Source organism: Amia ocellicauda, chromosome 20 (assembly GCF_036373705.1).
Source record: "Amia ocellicauda isolate fAmiCal2 chromosome 20, fAmiCal2.hap1, whole genome shotgun sequence".
Lineage (NCBI taxonomy): Eukaryota > Metazoa > Chordata > Actinopteri > Amiiformes > Amiidae > Amia > Amia ocellicauda.
Window position 1 is genome coordinate 12,813,286 of NC_089869.1, and position 18,733 is coordinate 12,832,018.

Here is an 18,733-nt window from a genome sequence, read left to right on the forward strand (position 1 = left end):
TGGAAGGGTGCTAGATGGAGCTAGGTAAAGGGGTCAAGATTGGTTTATATAGCTGACAATCAAGTATTTATTCTATACACTAGTTAGTCACCAAAGAGTTAATCTTTTTGTAACTAAGCCAGCCATGTTAGATAAGAGTTATTTTGATGCCATGGTATGAATTACTAATATTGAACCCTGGCTGTTAAATACAGTTGGATGGAAGTTATTTTGCGCAAATAAATTCAGCAGGAATACAATAATGGTTAATAGTGACAGTTAGTGGTTTTCTTTAGTTGACTAGGGTATCTGTATTAAGGGGCTAATATGTATTATGTATTATATATGTAAATATGTTTATAAGTATGTGTGTGTGTATAGCAAAGTTATATTCAGTTATAGACACATTAAATTACATACTAATAGAACAAAATTGACTACTGATGTCAATTTGTCAAGCAAAATAACTATACTTATCACGTGCATCTTTCATTTTACAGTTTTGGGAAAGAAGCCTATATAATATATAGGAACCTTACTAAATCAAGTCGAATCTGCTAATTGTACATTTACGTTCAAATACCTTAAAGTTGGAATCACAATATATTCTATAAGGTGTGTATTCATTGGAAAATAATTAAAATAAAATGCTGACGAAACCAAATAATAATGATAGCCAATAGGAAATGAAACATGCACTAACACACTGAGTAAGTACTGCTCCACAGCAGCACAGCGCAACGCCCGGCCGCGCAGGCGCACTCACCCTCGCTCCCAACCCCGCCAGCGCCTCGTAGTGACTTCCTGTGTGCTCGGCTTCCGGCTTTAAAGAGCTGATCATATGACCCAGTGAAGATACCTAACGCACTGACACTGTACTTCACTCAATTCAATCAACTTCATAATGGCGACAATGGTGGATAACCGAGCCCAGGACACGCTGAATGGACCCGAGGCAGCGGCCAGGCAACACACACAAGCCGTGACCAGAAACTACATCTCGCAGCCCAGGCTGAGTATGTGTTTGTGTGACACTTTGCGTTGGCAGCACAGCGGAGTTAGTGCTAAGTTTTCAGGATGGGTCTTGTTGTCAGTAATGCATTTGAAAACGCTTCAAAAGCAGCTCAAGTCATAAGTTGTAAATGTGCTCTTGAATGTTATTGTACGTGCTGAAGTATTACTAGTATTTAATGTCAGGGTTGAAATAAGCTGATGTGCGTGAATGCATATACAAGCTCTTCCCGTCTTGATTTAATAATTGCAGGACAAATTACAAACTCATTTGCATTAAGTTTAAAACAAAAGCTTGAGAAACACATTCAACATGATCATTAACATTGTGGGCCTGTTTGGCGTCGGTATTTTGATACGTGTTTTCAAATCCGATCTGGACAGGATGCGGCTAGTTTGGAAACAGTCTTTTTTTTTTTTTTTAAACCAGGTAACAACTAACGCATTGTTATTCATGGTGGATATTTTTCAGTCTGGCCTGTCTAAGTATTTTAAGCAGTGGGTTACAACACGAATGCAGGGATAAAAAGTGACAGATGGGAAAGACTGATCCTTCTCATATGACTAGATCATGTGACATCCAGAGGCCACTTCATTCATTCCAGTAGTCTGAAAGTAGTATCATTGTTTTTTCATTATAATTAGTCATGCAAAACTCAATGGAGAGCTTTTGTAATTTGCTACACAAATTACAAGAAGTGTCCACTGCGTGTCTTTTTCTGTTTTAAATTAAAACTTTAATGTTTAAGCATAGTTATAGGTATATGGTATAATCCATACCATTTTGTCTTTGACATAACATGCATATATCATCTGGAAAGAAAAATCATAGAAAAATCAACCTATACTATGACTATACACGGAAAACCTGGCATCCTAGAAAACATTAACACTGAATAACAGGAACAGATGAAGCACCATATTCATTTTCACTTGTGAAGGTATTGTTTAACAGCTGCATACTGCAAATTAATCACTTCTCATGCTGTCTTGTTTTTCTTCACAGGGGTGTGAAAATTTGCTTGGCTGTCACCCAGTATATTCTGTCGTTTCCATTGCTTATTAGCCTACTTATTGTAATCAGATTTAAGCATAAACTAAAATGTGTGAACCAGATAACTACCGAAGGATTTCAAAATGCCTTTCATTTCCCTCATTTTAAAATTTACTCCTGTAAATATTCCCACTAGAGCCAGTGAAGAAGGTTTCTGGCATTCTCCAGGACAGTGCTGGGAAGTACATTCATGCAACACTGATTTAGACTGGTTATCAGTGTCTTGTTAGTTACATACATACATGTATTAAATGTAAAATATAGTGCGTAACTATAGGCTATAGTTGCATCTATTATTGTGTTTAAGTAGCCTACTATTTGTACTTTTGTAATTGGCTGCAACCTCAGATGTTTGCTAAGGTTAGGGTTCATTCTTCATCTGTGGTTTGGACTAGATTTCAGGATGACTCCAGTTATGGTTAAGTTACTCATGGTTACAGATAAAGGTGGAACGTTTCTTTAAGTTAGCTTTAGCTCATTTCATGGTAGTACTTGAACAAATGTAAATTCTGCACTAGAATCAAATTAAGGGTTCAGATAATGGTTGGGCTATGGTTAATATTAGAAATGTCAGCAAACTTTGACTTTTGTCAGGATTCGACTTTTTTACCAGTCTAAGACACATGGAGTTGAGAATTTAGTGGAGCTTCAAATGTTGGTCTTACAAAAGCTGTAGTTCTGGCTATTACTAGTGTAAATAAATATGTAGGTAAATTAGATGTAATGCAATAATCATCTTATCAGTGTAACGCAATGATGCTGCAAAATACAATCATAATTTAGAGTTAGGCTACTTAATTTGCATCGCTGTATTAACTACCAAGTCAGATGTTTATTTAAAAAACAAAATAAAAGACAGTTCAAAACTGTACATATTTTGGATGTCAGTGCCCCTATAATAGAGTGCTTGAAGCCAAGCAATGTTGAAATGGTCTTCTGATTAGGCTGCATTTAGTTTGTTTTTAGAATATTATTTTGAGTAATTTAGTTAACTTCAAACTAGGCTAGGGTTAGGACTAGCTTTCCCATTAAACTGATACGTTCACTCACCTAAAGGATTATTAGGAACACCATACTAATACTGTGTTTGACCCCCTTTCGCCTTCAGAACTGCCTTAATTCTACGTGGCATTGATTCAACAAGGTGCTGAAAGCATTCTTTAGAAATGTTGGCCCATATTGATAGGATAGCATCTTGCAGTTGATGGAGATTTGTGGGATGCACATCCAGGGCACGAAGCTCCCGTTCCACCACATCCCAAAGATGCTCTATTGGGTTGAGATCTGGTGACTGTGGGGGCCAGTTTAGTACAGTGAACTCATTGTCATGTTCAAGAAACCAATTTGAAATGATTGGACCTTTGTGACATGGTGCATTATCCTGCTGGAAGTAGCCATCAGAGGATGGGTACATGGTGGTCATAAAGGGATGGACATGGTCAGAAACAATGCTCAGGTAGGCCGTGGCATTTAAACGATGCCCAATTGGCACTAAGGGGCCTAAAGTGTGCCAAGAAAACATCCCCTACACCATTACACCACCACCACCAGCCTGCACAGTGGTAACAAGGCATGATGGATCCATGTTCTCATTCTGTTTACGCCAAATTCTGACTCTACCATCTGAATGTCTCAACAGAAATCGAGACTCATCAGACCAGGCAACATTTTTCCAGTCTTCAACTGTCCAATTTTGGTGAGCTTGTGCAAATTGTAGCCTCTTTTTCCTATTTGTAGTGGAGATGAGTGGTACCCGGTGGGGTCTTCTGCTGTTGTAGCCCATCCGCCTCAAGGTTGTACGTGTTGTGGCTTCACAAATGCTTTGCTGCATACCTCGGTTGTAACGAGTGGTTATTTCAGTCAAAGTTGCTCTATCAGCTTGAATCAGTCGGCCCATTCTCCTCTGACCTCTAGCATCAACAAGGCATTTTTGCCCACAGGACTGCCGCATACTGGATGTTTTTCCCTTTTCACACCATTCTTTGTAAACCCTAGAAATGGTTGTGCGTGAAAATCCCAGTAACTGAGCAGATTGTGAAATACTCAGACCGGCCCGTCTGGCACCAACAACCATGCCACGCTCAAAATTGCTTAAATCACCTTTCTTTCCCATTCAGACATTCAGTTTGGAGTTCAGGAGATTGTCTTGACCAGGACCACACCCCTAAATGCATTGAAGCAACTGCCATGTGATTGGTTGGTTAGATAATTGCATTAATGAGAAATTGAACAGGTGTTCCTAATAATCCTTTAGGTGAGTGTAGATGGGTGTAGATTTGTATCCTAGTTTAAAAGTTTGTTTTTGCTAGTCTTGAGCACCAGGCTGTTGCTTATCCTTAAAATGATGTAGGCAACCTATGTATGTAATCCAATCTATAGTGTCAGGTCTCTTAGTTTTAAATTGGAATTCAGTATCACAGTCCATAATGAAGATTCTGAATTTGATTTTGATCTAAGGCTAATTCATATCTATACTGTTATATAAAAAGATAAGTCAAATAAAAATAAACTAAATCCTAAGTGTTGCTGCATAAATTAGTTAGGCTAACATATTTGTCTGATACCTTACTTGTCTGCAACACTTGAGATTAATTTAGTCTATTATTTAGGTTGAACACCTTTAAAAGGTATCTTTCCACACAAATATCACGTCAAAGGACACACATAATTATCTTAAGCTCTTCATTCTGTCATAAGTCACCGCAAATGGCTTTTTTGATTCAATTTAATCTATACAGCTGATTTAAGAGAGCATTTAAGATTAAAAGTGTATAACTGTCTATGAAATGGCATTAATCAATGGAGTCTTGAGATGTTCTGCATAACATGTGACTGCTGGAAATAGAAATAAGGATGTGGTACATGCTGTTCCCTTTTTTCTGTGTGTTACAAAAACTATCAGTGACTGAGTTGGATGCTGGAAAGAAGTAGTTGCTATGAAGTTGCATCACCTTGAAATTTCCAGAAAGCCATTGTCTTCTATAAAGTAACCGACTGTTGCAGTTTCAAATCCTGATCAATATGGTCAATGTCATGCTTTTTGAGAACCCCAAAATGTGTAAGTTTGTGTAGTTTGGTTTTCCAAGGGATGAGTACAGGGTGAAGGAATTTGTCTATGCCCTTTATCTGAAATTATTAATGTAGTACTAAACCTTTATGAGTGTTGTTCTATCGCCATCCTTGAACTCAGAAATGACCGAGTCTACAGTGATCTGGAAAGTGTTGGGGCCAAGCTTCCTGCAGCAGCGTACCCGAATTTTTCTGATTTTATTTGGATTGCAGTTGCGGTTATTGGTAGATGTTGAAAAAGGAAGTTACAATTGAAATAAATTACATCATATAACGTGTCCCAGGAACGCACACAATACCATGCATTTCTAGAAAAGCCAAACTATAGGTGTTAGTAGAACAACCACAAAACACATTATCAAATTCAATTTTTAGCCTGATAGAAAATTCTGTGGGCTACACTCAGAAAACATTTGCCAAGGTGCTACATTCCAGTTTTCTTTGTGCTTAAAATGAAGTGTGCTGGAAATGCTTTATGCATGTGACCCTCACTTTTATGACGCTTTTAGAATCAAGATCATTATTTTAAATAGGGACAAATAAATTCAGTGCTGGTAACAGGGAAGACAGTGTCAGGTTTGTTCATTCATATAGCTTCTCATTCGTACTCTTTGAGTGTTCTTTAATTTTCCGCAGAATCTTCTTGATACATGGACATAGTTTTCTCTTTTGGGCTGTCCCATTCTGTAACAATAAAGTATTAGTTATAAATTAATACTATAGCAAACAGAAGCAAAATAATTGTTAGCCTACTCTGTGTGATTATGGTCTTGTGTTATGTGATAGGTCTTCATGTATCGGGTGCAATTCTAACATCTCTTAAGTGCTATGTGAATAAAACCATCAGTTTGCTATAATGTTGCCAGATACACTAAAGAATAATACACAGATAATCAAAAATGTGTCTACATTAAATCTATGAGTTGCTATTATTTTCCTAAATCGGGAAGGTGCTGGCAGTTTCGTGGGCTCAAATTGTATTTTTTTTTTTCATTTGCAGCCTTTGTTCTGTTCCTGCCTGTGCTTTTAGTAGATGGACTATGAAAGATTGATCTACAAGGACAATAAAATGTTTTTGTTCCTCAAGTGGAGAAAAAAGTGCAATAAAAACACTCTTTATTCACTCCTTTTTTGTTGTTGTTTGAGCACATGCATAATTTCCCCTGATTTACTTTGTTTTTCTTAAACAAAGACTGGTTTAATTGTGCCTGTATAGTGCCCTCTTTAGCTGAACAGTGGATATTTCAGGGTTTTGTGATATCCATGGTTGGCCTCGGTATGCCCCTTGTCCTTTTCGGATTGATGTTACTCACTGTACATGACTTTATGTTACGGCTAAAAGAGACTCAGCCAGATTGCTAGAAAATGTTCAGAGGGAAAGTGCTAAAATAGATGGGACTAAAAGCCTCTTGGAAAAGTCTTGCATAATGAAGGACTGATGTAAGAGTTGTAAGCACAGATGCAGCATCTAGATGTTAAAAAGCTCCCACTGCTTTTTGTGAAATCCCATTCTAATGTAGACTCACTGAGGAGATGGCCTTTATTTAATTGATACTGTTTTTTAATGTTATTTTATTCATTTGAAAACATTGCCAATTAGCATGGTTGGGTGTCTTACATCAGATGCCTTTTTTACATCTCCAAGCCGATCTTGTTGTATTGTAAATTGCAGGATTCTTCCTGAATGGACCTAGACTAATTTCGGCATTCCCCACTAATGCCTGGATCCCCGTCTAAGGACCTGGATTAAATCCTACCCGTTTGCCTTCCTCTTTCTACCCTGCAGAAAGGTGCAGAACGTCAACCAGTTTCTAACTTGCCAAGCTGTAAAGGGTACAAGGTGGCCATTTCTATTGCCTCCCCTTTGCCAAGTAGCTGGCATTAGTGCTCTGTATGCATTAAAACACTGGTCAGGTCTGATCGCAGGCTCAGCAATAATTTTAGTACATATCATGTCTTTGTACCTGCTGAGCTAAAAGCATTCAAATTTGCTTTGAGAAATCTTCACAATAGAGGCATCGCTATTAGAAATGTACACATGAGGGTCGTGAACACAGGCAGATCATGAAAGATGCTTTTTTAACTTCAAAACAAAAAAAAGCCTGCTTATTTAGTATTGATGAATTATAATTGCTAATCAGTTTACTTGCAATGATAGGTGGTGGAAAACGGCAGTTACATTAGCTGGTCCTATGCCCTCCTGCCCATCCCTTCACAACACATCCACTGTGACTTGAACTAGCAAGGCTCTCCTGGGGCTCTCGGTTACCAGATGACGTATTAATTATTACAAAACTCAGAAATCTCCAGTACATTCAACCCAGATCTGTTTTCGTACCAAACTAGGCATTAACCTCAGTAATAATAGTAATAAAGTGAGGCTCAACTAGTCTACAACACCACCACATCCTGATCAGTTGACCGCTTGGTGTCTTGGTGTCCATTTCAACAATATTTAGTCTTTGCAGGGGTGTAGGTTTCATTTCAGAATTGTGGGGGGATGTCAATATTTTATAATGTGATGCTGCCACACAACCCAAGTGTTGTCTTTTTCACACAACAACATAGACTAACTAATTAATTACTACTTTCTGTGTCATGAAATACATTTAATTATTTTGATTTTGTTTTTATATAAATTTAAAAAAGTAAGTAAGTAATGGCATTAAGTTTAGATATCTTCATGTCGTGTCATTGAAAGGATAGTGTTGCAGTTTGATAGTGCTTATAAATCATTGATGAAAAAATAAGACTTACTCTGGCTAATGTTTGCTATATCATAGCTTTAAATTTCTTGATCCACAATAATCTTGTTTGAAAGGCTTCAAAGACCTCCGAAAGGGCAAAATAAGTAAAGTAAATCATTGCTAAGACCTCATCCATGTCTGTAAATGAATTTATTTTAGAAGGTTTTATGTAATGTTTCATGTTTCCACTTTCTGCATCTTTACACACACGTGAAATGATCTGGTTCCATAAATCAAGCTTACAAGTCACTTAAATTCTTGTCTTGCCCCATTTGAAAATGTTTTTTTTATTTAAAATTAGATTTTCTGAAATATATTTTTCTTAGTCCAAAATAATGCATTTTTCCTGTGTTGTAAGTACTTACTTGGTAAGTAGAGTTTCCTAGTTTATGTGGCACAAGCCTCTGTGCAGTTTGCCCAATGCATTCAATGGCCTGAAGTTAAAAAATGAGTCACCCACTGTGTCTTCAGTGACAGTCAAAATAATTTGGTTACATGAACTGGGTGGGGTCCGGCCAAGAGATCCTCCTCTTGTTGCAGAACTCTGGCTGCCTGGCGGTTTGCCGTGCTGAGCATGTGAGTGCCAGGGTGGTGTGAAAAGAAACAATAGACCATGAAAATATGCCTGGAAAGACATTTGAATGAGTACATTTTTATAGTTCAGAGTGGGGCTGCAGTAGCAATTCAGATCCATTTCACGAGTCCACATTAGGGGGACAAGTTATAATTTTATACAATTAATTATGCATCTTTGTTTTTTATCTTTGTATAGTTCATGATGTGATTATAATTTGCCAGTCTCTTAGAAAACGAATTATCCTCTTTGTCTATTAAGCATATACCAACAATAAATCTATATATTCTTACAATGAAAAAGGTCAGTGAATGTCAGTTTGTTTTATATAGGTCATATAATTAATACTTTCCAAAATCACCCCCTGTACTTTTCCCCTCTTCTACCTTGTGTCCTGACAGTCCACTGTTCATTTTACTGCTGGAGAATCATGTGTATTCAATGTTAAATTATTCTAAAATGTGCAAAAAAATACTAAATCAGTCCAGGAATTGCATTAAATGTTTGGAAAACGGTACTGAAAAATGTCCACAGCAGATGTTCCCGCAGAATCACAAATATATTCATTGAGTTAAAGGCATTATATAAGTTGCATCATGATGATGATAATAACAATATTCATAATAATAATATAGCAACCTCATTTGAATCTGTGCACAGCAATTAGTATTCCCAGCTTGGGCTCCTTGTAAGAAGCCCCCTCTGTGTTGTGTGAAGTGAACGTGTGAATGTGTGACATACTTCACTGTTACTACTGCTTTGTACGATTGATTCAGTGTTAGAATGATGATGTTCCCCTTTTCAGCTGGGAAATTAAAATGTGTTGGAATGCTCAGTGCTTCTTTTCATTCGCACTTGAATGGGCTCTTTAGTATTTCACACCAAGGTGTCCTTCGGGGTGCTAGGTCAGGCTACCAAAACAGCTTCTAGTGGCGGATTAGGACCAATTAACATCTTTGTACACAAAGGACACTGGCAGCTGAACAGGCAGCCTGATGACCTGCTCTGCAGTTGCATGCCAAGCAGGGGGATTCTGTACTTGAGCTCAAGTAGCAAGGAGGGTGGAGAAAGTTTTTCATAAAAATTGAAAATGTTGCTACTTCATGTGATGCAAAGTATAGCTGATTATTTTGAGAGAACCCTGTAATGTACTTTGAAGTAGGCTGAAAAGGTTTGGGGTATTTTTGAAATACTTAATATAGTTAATTTAGCACTTAATAGACGCCTTATATGGGCAACGACATTACGTAAACATGTATCCTGATTAGGCGTCTCTTTATATCTGTCCTTAATGTGTTATTTTTTCCTAAAGAGACCCCTGAGTTTTTTTTTTCTCTTAATTAAGCAAGTGCATTGTTAGGTTGTCCCTCATTTTGAATGGGTATTGGCAAATACACTAAACGTGACCTGTCTTTTGAACAATCGCACACTGTTTGTCATGTTTAAAGGCATGCATTTTAAAAGGAGACAAGTTGTTGTGAATCCTAAGCATCAAAACATCATTATAAAGCTGTTATTCATCACTAGTATTAACCACCAACATATTGACCTCTCACTGTTGAATAAAAATGTAACTCGGGAGCATTTGGTAAACCTTCAACAAAAGAGGAGGCGTACGGAAATGTTGTAGATTTTGATTTTAAAATCAGTATGAGAAACTACAAAATCCCTCCATAAACAATAAATGCAAAATTGAACACACAATTTATAAATTCATATAAACACGAGCCCACACTTCTGTCTTGGGAGAAGATTGCAGTTTGAATACTACAAGGCTACTGTTTTGCATAATTTTCTATGTAAAATAAACAATCACTGGAGTGCAGTTTTGAGCTGAAATGCATACAATTAATTGACACTCATTGACATTTTGAACATATTTACCACTTTGATCTTGATTTATTAAATTCAGTTAAATTAAAAAGCATTAGTTATTCTCTGTGCTGTCCAACAGGTGTGGAATGCACTCTGCTAACTGTGTAGTCAATCTGACTAAATGGGATTTGCAATGTAGAACTAACTCATGAATTCCTGGATAACAACAGGGATGAGAAGGCATTGTGAATGGGGGGGGGGGGGGGTGTCAGCTCAGTGCAGTATTAATTAATGCTGGACTCATTAACCTACATTTCGCCTGTGCTGTAGGCAAAATAATATAAACGGTTGTTTCATGTTTATGTTACACCAGAATTCCACTGAACTGTATGTTAAAACAGTTACTGCGCTGTATGAGTCTAGCTTCTCGGGACTTGCAGAAGTGCTATAATTTAAATACCTTAAAAACAACTTCAGAAACACTATATTGCTTAGGGTTCCTTTTATATTACAGGTGTCCAAAACTTCATACTTTTATGTATTTTTGGTTATTACAATTAAACTACATTTAAGTAATTAGGAAAAAATGTTTTTTCTTTTGTTTATATATGAAAAGTCTGTGATATTAAAACATGTTTATGTATCCTTGATTTTAACAAATCTATTTAAGAATGTATGTGAAATGGGTTTAATTGCGAAGATAAAAACAATTTTTGGATGTTGGTGAGAAGACTCATAATTATGACAAGAAGTCTGTGCTTCCTAAATTGTTCTTTATGCATAGATTACAATGATACAGTGTTTGCTGAAATTGTACTCAAATTGTACAGGGGCAGCCCTGAAGCTGAAATCCTTTAATAGGTCTCTTTCCTCCTATTTTGTTATTGCCCTGAACAAGGCTGATAAACTGCTAAGAATGGAGATTTTTGTAGTTGGGAATGGCCCCACTGTTGTGTTTGGTCCATTTATCACACTTGAACGCTTAGTCTTTCTGTCCCTGCCTGTCCGCCTAATAGGCTATGAAATGCAGGTGTGTGTGGGAAATGGCAATTGCGCATTGACAGGTTATTTTGTTGGCCACTGCCTAATTAGTGGCATAGTGGATGCACCCTGCTAAGCTTTAGTGCTTTGCATTAGAGCCAGTCTGTTCTAATTTCCTCACGGCTTTGATATCAGCCAAGAGATTGACGGTTCGCACAAAAAAACAAGAGCATGATGGAGGCCTGGGTGAAACAATGGCCCCTCTTGCCTCTCGATACCACAGATGGGCGAGAAACGGATCAGAGCCCACTGGGCAACAAAGACAAATTGGCTCCAATGTCAGAGGCGCTAATGTTTTCCCAAAGAAAGTAAAAGGCCAAAGTTTAGGACCACACCCAAACTTCTCCACCTACCCCTCTTCATACAACACCCCTTCTCTGTTTCTGATGTTTTCACTCTGCCCTGGTCAAAATGTACGCAGCATTTATCACTAGTATACTGCCTGCATTTTCTCATTTGGTGAATACTTATTTTTTTTAGGGTTTCCAACCATAGCATTTAAAGTACTTTAGGTCTCAACACATAGGCCTACAGATCCTGTGGCGGGGGCCAAAGTTTTAATGTTATATCAATTTTCAACACCAGATCAACAGAACTTTGGGGGAGTGGCCTCATTTATATTGGATGTCAGGTGATTGCTTCTACATTTCATTTGACATGTGTGAACAACCCTTTAATGCTTCCAGAATGTTATTTGAAGAACAAATATTGGAAGTTATTTAAAAGGAAAATGTAACTGATTTAATCATTACTTTAATTACTCATTTATTGCCCTGAAGACCTCAAGGTTATATTGAAGGAATCGCATAATGATATTGTAGATTTCATGTCTGTTTTAAATCCTTTCCAGTGAAAATACATGCTGATTTGAGCTTTGTTTCATTGCTATACATAAGTTTAACGTTGCCATAAGATTAGAAATTGATATGCTTTTCTAGAAAGGTAAGAGAGATTTAAAAAAACTAAAATGTAAAGCCTCTAACATTTGTGAATCTACTGTTACCCTTTCACCAACAGAGCCTTCCAGTCTTTTATGATTGCAGTTCAATCCTGATTAATTATTCAAGAAAGTATAATGTAGTAGTAATATTAACAAGTCATAATATAACAATTATTGTACATTTACCTTTTCCTGATATTGCTATTGATATGATACATTTTTAAAAGTGTAATTTTCCTGCCAAGTTCAGGTCAGCCTGTAAGTCTCTCTTAATACTGCAATAGGGAACATGTATTTAATAGGTTTAAAATACAAAAGTATAATTTCCTGTTCCATTCGTTGTAAATCCTCCTTTATCAGTGAGGATTAATTGGCTATATTCACAGCAGGCGGCAGTGGGACTGAACTTTATTCTCATCAGATGTTGCACCAGTTGCTGCTGGTTTCCAATAGCTCTCTGTGCTTCCGTTCAAATTGAATGCTCTGCAATATAGAACTGTTGGACAATTTTAATTGAAGATTGAAGCAAACTATAAACTTCCCAAGAGTTGGGATAAGGATTCCTTTTGACATCGTCTCTCCCGAAGGAAGCACACCAATCTATTTTACTTTAACTCCCCGCCATTGAATTAAAAATTTAAGCTCCCCGATATCAATTTGGTTAATCTGAAGTTTTGCAAGGTTTTGTATTTCAGAACATAATGCAGCTAATTGCCTTTTTTCTGTGCTTCTCATATTCCATCTTATGATCAGTTTTATCTGTTAAGGGAAAACAATAGTCAAATTAATTGAATTTTACTTAATTAAATTAAAGGGCCCTTTTTGCAGAGTTTAAAGCTATTATTACTTAACCCCTTTGCCTTTTGTTTTTCTGGTTATTTCAGCCATATAATTAAATACAGAGTTGTCTATATGCTAGAGTAATCCAGCTGCCCACAATTTGATGAAGAGTAAGCTGTCATGAAAAGCATTCCACGTATGAATGCAATATCATTTGTCTATTTCCATTACTTCCGACAGCAACTGTATATAATTAAATTTCGAGTTGATGGCGTAATCTGCCGATATAATGTAAACGGTAAACCCAGATAAAGTGGATTTTACAGTATGCAGTCAATTTGATTTACAAGCATTATTTCTTAACGTGTTATTAAATTCAGGAATGCTTATAGCATTTTCATTACTGACCATGAAGGCCGATTCTCCGGGATCTTTGAAGAGAGGATTCAATGTATATCTGGATTCAATGGATATCTGGATTCAATAAGCAACGGATGCTCTGATGAGTGTGACAGGTCAAACGTCCTGCTCTAGCCCACAACCTTCATTTATTTTGGTCACGCTCAATATAATACATTTAATATAGAGCGTGACAAAGTTTGATCTTTCCAGACCATTTGCAAACTGCAGTTTGGTCGGCCACTGATGGCCTTGAATAGCTAACCTAACCCAAAACCATTTATTCTGGAAATTTTGCTTAAAGAAAGAGCCCACCACATGAACTATCAGTATCAATGTTTAAAATCAAAGAATGCATGAACCCTATTTTTAAAAGTAATTTTCAGTATCTACAAAATAATTCATTTGCCAGTCTGTTTTTTTATTACTTAATTTACTCTTGTTGTTTTGAGTGCCAAGTCTATATAAGAGGGGAAACTATTTTCATTTAAATTGTACTGAACAATATCTCGTAAATTCAGCATATTTTATAATGTTACGTTTTAGCGGTATGTAGGATTGTAAAATGTTTTAATCTGTTACACCTGTTCCTGGAAATGTCAGCATCTTGCCTTCTATGCTAGATGCATATCATCTTCACCTCTAGTAGCCAGCAACCTGAGGGAGGATTTCAGTTTTAACTTTCAAATTTGAAACCATTCAGTATTGAAAGGATACATTTTAGTAGTACTTTTTATAGTATTTACTTACAACATATTACATTGTATGACACTCTGGTTGCATGCTTGGTTGAGTCATGAGAGCATCAAAGGACCCGTGTGTAAACTGACATATTTTTCCGCCAAGTTGAAAAAACTGATTACGCTCATTAAACCACATTAGTGACTGACTGAGCGTTGTATGTTGTGCATTGCTTCACTCACTGAAATAATGCTCAATTCCCTCTTTTCCAGCTTACTCTACTGTGTCTGGTGTAAATGGACCTCTTGTGATTTTGGATAATGTCAAGGTATGTCTAACTTTTAAATAGATTGATACAGATTGTGTTCAGTGTCTGATTTTGCTTTTGTAATTGATCTGAATTGCCTAATATGAATATCAATAACATCACTACTTTTATGTAATTCATTGTTGTCTAAAGGTCTGAATGATTTAAGCATCAAGTGCCTAGTTCCTGTGCATGGTCAGACATTATTACCATCAACTACCTAACCAACAGATGTTATTGAACTGGGCTCATCTGGCTTCTCTAGTTCTCATTGCAGCTTACTATGGCATGAATAAACCCATCTTTTAACCATCCTGTAGATATGTAAATCTGATAATCGTGTGTATGCTTGTAAACTCTCCTCTATGTAGATGTACCAGCAATATTGTGTTAGTTATTCAGGATGGAGTTAATTACAATAATGTCATACTTTTTTGTTAATTGGCCTAACTGTAGTCACTGGCTTCTGAATGTTACCATCATGATAAATTGTATATATATATTTTTTTTTTCTGGCTCTGTGCAAACTACAGCTTTAGTAATGTTTTTTCCTTTTCTTTGTTTTAGTTCCCAAAATATGCAGAGATTGTGCATTTGACCCTGCCTGATGGCACAAAGAGAAGTGGCCAGGTGCTGGAAGTTATTGGCACCAAAGCCGTTGTTCAGGTACATCCTTAATCGGAGCAGCTTGTAGAACCATGCAAGGGTATTTACCAACAAAATTGACGCTTTAAGAGCAGGATACCGTATTTTCCTTCTTTGTATTACACAATATGAACATAATGTCTTATCAGCCCATTTCTGCATCTGAAGTAAAATAATTTACACAGACACCCATGATTCACACTTGCATCTTAAATCACACTTGCTTGCTTTCCTGAGGTGAGATGTTACTGTATAAACAGACCTAATTTATTTAGGAATGGAGGTGCGTTCTTTTGTTCTTAGGTGTTTGAGGGGACATCGGGAATCGATGCAAAGAAAACAGCCTGCGAGTTCACAGGTGACATCCTGCGCACACCTGTGTCTGAGGACATGCTGGGTAAGATGACCCCTCCTAGAGTGCAGAAGGTCGATTGTAACACGCCCTGCGGACGTTACCATGAAATCTGACATTTATTTAGAAAGAAGAGGAAAAAATAAATGGGGGGTGGGGGTGATAAAGCAGACCAATAGCAGGTGTTATTTCCTTCTTTGAATGCTAAATAGAGATTTCAAGCTTTAATTGTTCCTAAAATGTATGTGAAATATGATGACTGCACACGTATGGTGCAAGGTTACTCCTAATCCCCTGTTTTCAGCACTGTGTGTCCTGGCTGGGGGGAGGGGGGCTTCAAGAAGTAGATCATTCTGAGCATATTGACATTTTCATGTTTTCTGTTCTCATGAATAATTTTTTTTTTTTTCTACAAGAACAGACTGCCATTACTGAGACAGGGAATATTATGGTTTTAAGATTTGATTTTAAAGCAGATAAAACATTAGAATCATTAGATATAAATTACTTGAGCTGTTAAAGACCTGCATCCTTTCTTTTCTACTAAAAATATTTTTTCTCCATATTTTTGTAAGAACTAAGTGCATTCAAATTTCACACTCTCCCAGCTTTCATCTCCCAACATTAGTGCCCTTATGCTGTAATTTGCTTGTTTTAAAACTTATCAAATGACATTATATTTTAGATTTGGAGGATAAACATGTTTCCAGAAACTTAATTTGCTATGAATAGATGTACAGATGCAAATAAGAACTTTCTAATTTCATGATTTCCATTAAACATTTATAACATTTCACATGAAGGGCAGTGTGTGATTTTCCACTTAATACATCCAGTTCTGAATTTTTCCCGTTTTCCCCCATAAGTGCTTTGGAGCAGATGTATAAAAACTAGACGTTGAAAACGCAATACCATTGGTATTGCCACAGTTCACAAAGTATTAATTTTGTTGTATGTACTTAAAGAAAATAAGGAAGTTAACCACAATATATTAATTTAAATCCTTTTTTTGCAACCTTAGTACTAATTGTAATTCCTTGCATCTAAACTTTGGGCTGCAAAGAATTCTCTAAACTGTTATTGAGCTTATTTAGTACATTTCACCATTGACTTCGGATTCATTTGCCACTGTTAGCAAAGGCAACAGCACTTTAGTACGTCTCACCCTTTGTGTCCTCCAGGTGACAGATTAGTGGGCGTTTAATTGACATGAGGTTAGTGTTATACATCCACTACAACTCAAAGAAGAGAGCAGCTGACCTATGGCCACGCATGTCTTCTATATAATAGATTTAAAATGAACAGATCATAGGTTTGGGAGACAATGTTTGCAGCTGTTGCCATATCCTGACCTCATGCACCTTCTCCACTCCTTCACCTGTAGGTCGTGTTTTCAATGGCTCAGGGAAACCCATTGACAGAGGACCCACTGTCCTTGCAGAAGATTACCTGGACATTATGGGTATAGTAGAAATGTTTTCTATAAATAACTCTTAACAATCACACATACTATATATAGCATAAATATATAATATTTGTTCTTGCTTTGACACTTAACTAATATGCTACCATTCAAGCACATTTATTAGTAGTCATGACAGTATTGTGTTGAAAAAGAGGGTGTTTTTCCATGACTTTCCATGGGTTTAAAAAGCTGTGTCTCTTTGACTGTTGAACTATGACCGTGGTATTTGTATATATAATGTAATGTAATATGAATTGCCATCATGATTAAATTCCATTACCCTTAATGGGCCCAGAAAAAGATTCAGTGGTGCAGTATCGTGAGGTTGCCCTCTGAGACTTCAGCTATGTTTTGTGCTGCAGCTACTATGGTTTTGTATAGAACCAGTTTCTGCCATGCAAAGTTTGTCCAAAATATAACCATAACATTAAAACCATTGTTATTTGCCAATTGTAGATAATTTTCAAAGGAAAAAATAGAATTATTGTCAGATGTAGGGTAAGATATCCACTTATCAGTCGTCTTTTTGCTGAATTATCTTCCTGTGCTTTACCATTTTTACTGTTAGCACATTACAACCAGAGCTCAATGTCTGTTTGAGTTTGTCATTGTGCTTGTGAACCGCACCAAATCTCCCCTCTTATTACCTTATAAAAGTCAGCATACCTGATTAAGCAGACATATGCAGGGGGTAAACTACTGTTGACTGGTATTTAACATACTGTGCAAACATACTCAAGAATATTAAAAAAAATCATAAAACGTAAAAAATAAAGGCTATTTGCTTTGTACTATAACATCTCTCGCAGCTTTATTAAATAAACGAAGCTCTGCTTGCTTTTTATCATTCTTTATTTTATTTATATTTTTATGTACTGGTCTTTTTATTTTTTAACTTCCACAGAAAGAAAATTCTTGATCTTACCAGATTGAACCAGTTTGATTTCTTACTAGTTTTAGCATTTCCTCTATATATCATGCCTAATTGTGTGTGTGTGTTACTCTGACCTTTTTACTCCTGTGCAATGGCTATGAATATGCAAGGCTTCACTGTGATTTTGGTTCTATTGTTAAATGTGTCTCTCATAGGGTAAATATCTGTGTAAACACAGAAAAGCTTGTCCTTCCCTTTGATTGAATTGATGCTTTTTCGGAAATCATAACCCCAAGGGCATGTCGTGCTCGGAGATTCCTTTATGTATGGAGCTTTGTAAATTCAAACTGTTTATCATCGTCAATCAGAAAAGCATAGGTAGGATGAATAGGCTACAGTTTGGCATTATGTGAAGACTTGAGCTGTATTCATGACCTTCAGGAGGAACAGTGTTAAACTTTCAAACCCACTGGCCTTCTGCCATCAATGTCTGTATAGAGAGTGATTATTTCCTTTCACTTGAATATTATTGGCAGTAATTTCTGATTGGAAAAGGCAGGACTTTGTTTATTTTAATCGTCAGCTCAAGCAGGTGACCTTTCTATGTCCTGTTTGATCCTTTCAGGTCAGCCTATAAACCCACACTGTCGCATCTACCCAGAGGAGATGATTCAAACCGGCATCTCCGCCATCGACGGCATGAACAGCATTGCCAGGGGCCAGAAGATCCCCATATTCTCAGCAGCAGGGCTCCCCCACAATGAGGTGAGAAGGGTTATTTCACCAGAGATAATACCAGGAAACTACTCTCAACAGAGGAGGGGACTGGGTTAGAGATTCTCAGGGTTCTACAATCAAAACAGTGTTGAAATATTAGATCTATATGGCACTACATACAAAAGCACAAGAGTATTTTCAAAATATTTCTTCACAAATACTACAATCAGTGCTCTTGTGGAGCTGCAGTTCAAACTCTCACCTTGCACTAGAGCCTTTCTGG

General features: G+C 36.9%; 1 protein-coding gene across 1 annotated transcript in view; it reads left to right on the plus strand.

Annotated features, from left to right (window-relative positions):
- The first annotated feature begins 797 nt into the window (after nucleotides 1–797).
- The window catches only part of atp6v1ba (ATPase, H+ transporting, lysosomal, V1 subunit B, member a), a 29,908-nt gene continuing 11,972 nt past the window's right edge, over nucleotides 798–18,733 (plus strand). The window contains exons 1-6 of the mRNA XM_066692953.1: nucleotides 798–995; nucleotides 14,363–14,418; nucleotides 14,965–15,063; nucleotides 15,346–15,439; nucleotides 16,779–16,856; nucleotides 18,359–18,498. Coding sequence (XP_066549050.1) covers nucleotides 884–995; nucleotides 14,363–14,418; nucleotides 14,965–15,063; nucleotides 15,346–15,439; nucleotides 16,779–16,856; nucleotides 18,359–18,498 — 579 coding nt within the window. The 5' untranslated portion in view covers nucleotides 798–883. The remainder of the gene's footprint in view (nucleotides 996–14,362; nucleotides 14,419–14,964; nucleotides 15,064–15,345; nucleotides 15,440–16,778; nucleotides 16,857–18,358; nucleotides 18,499–18,733) is intronic.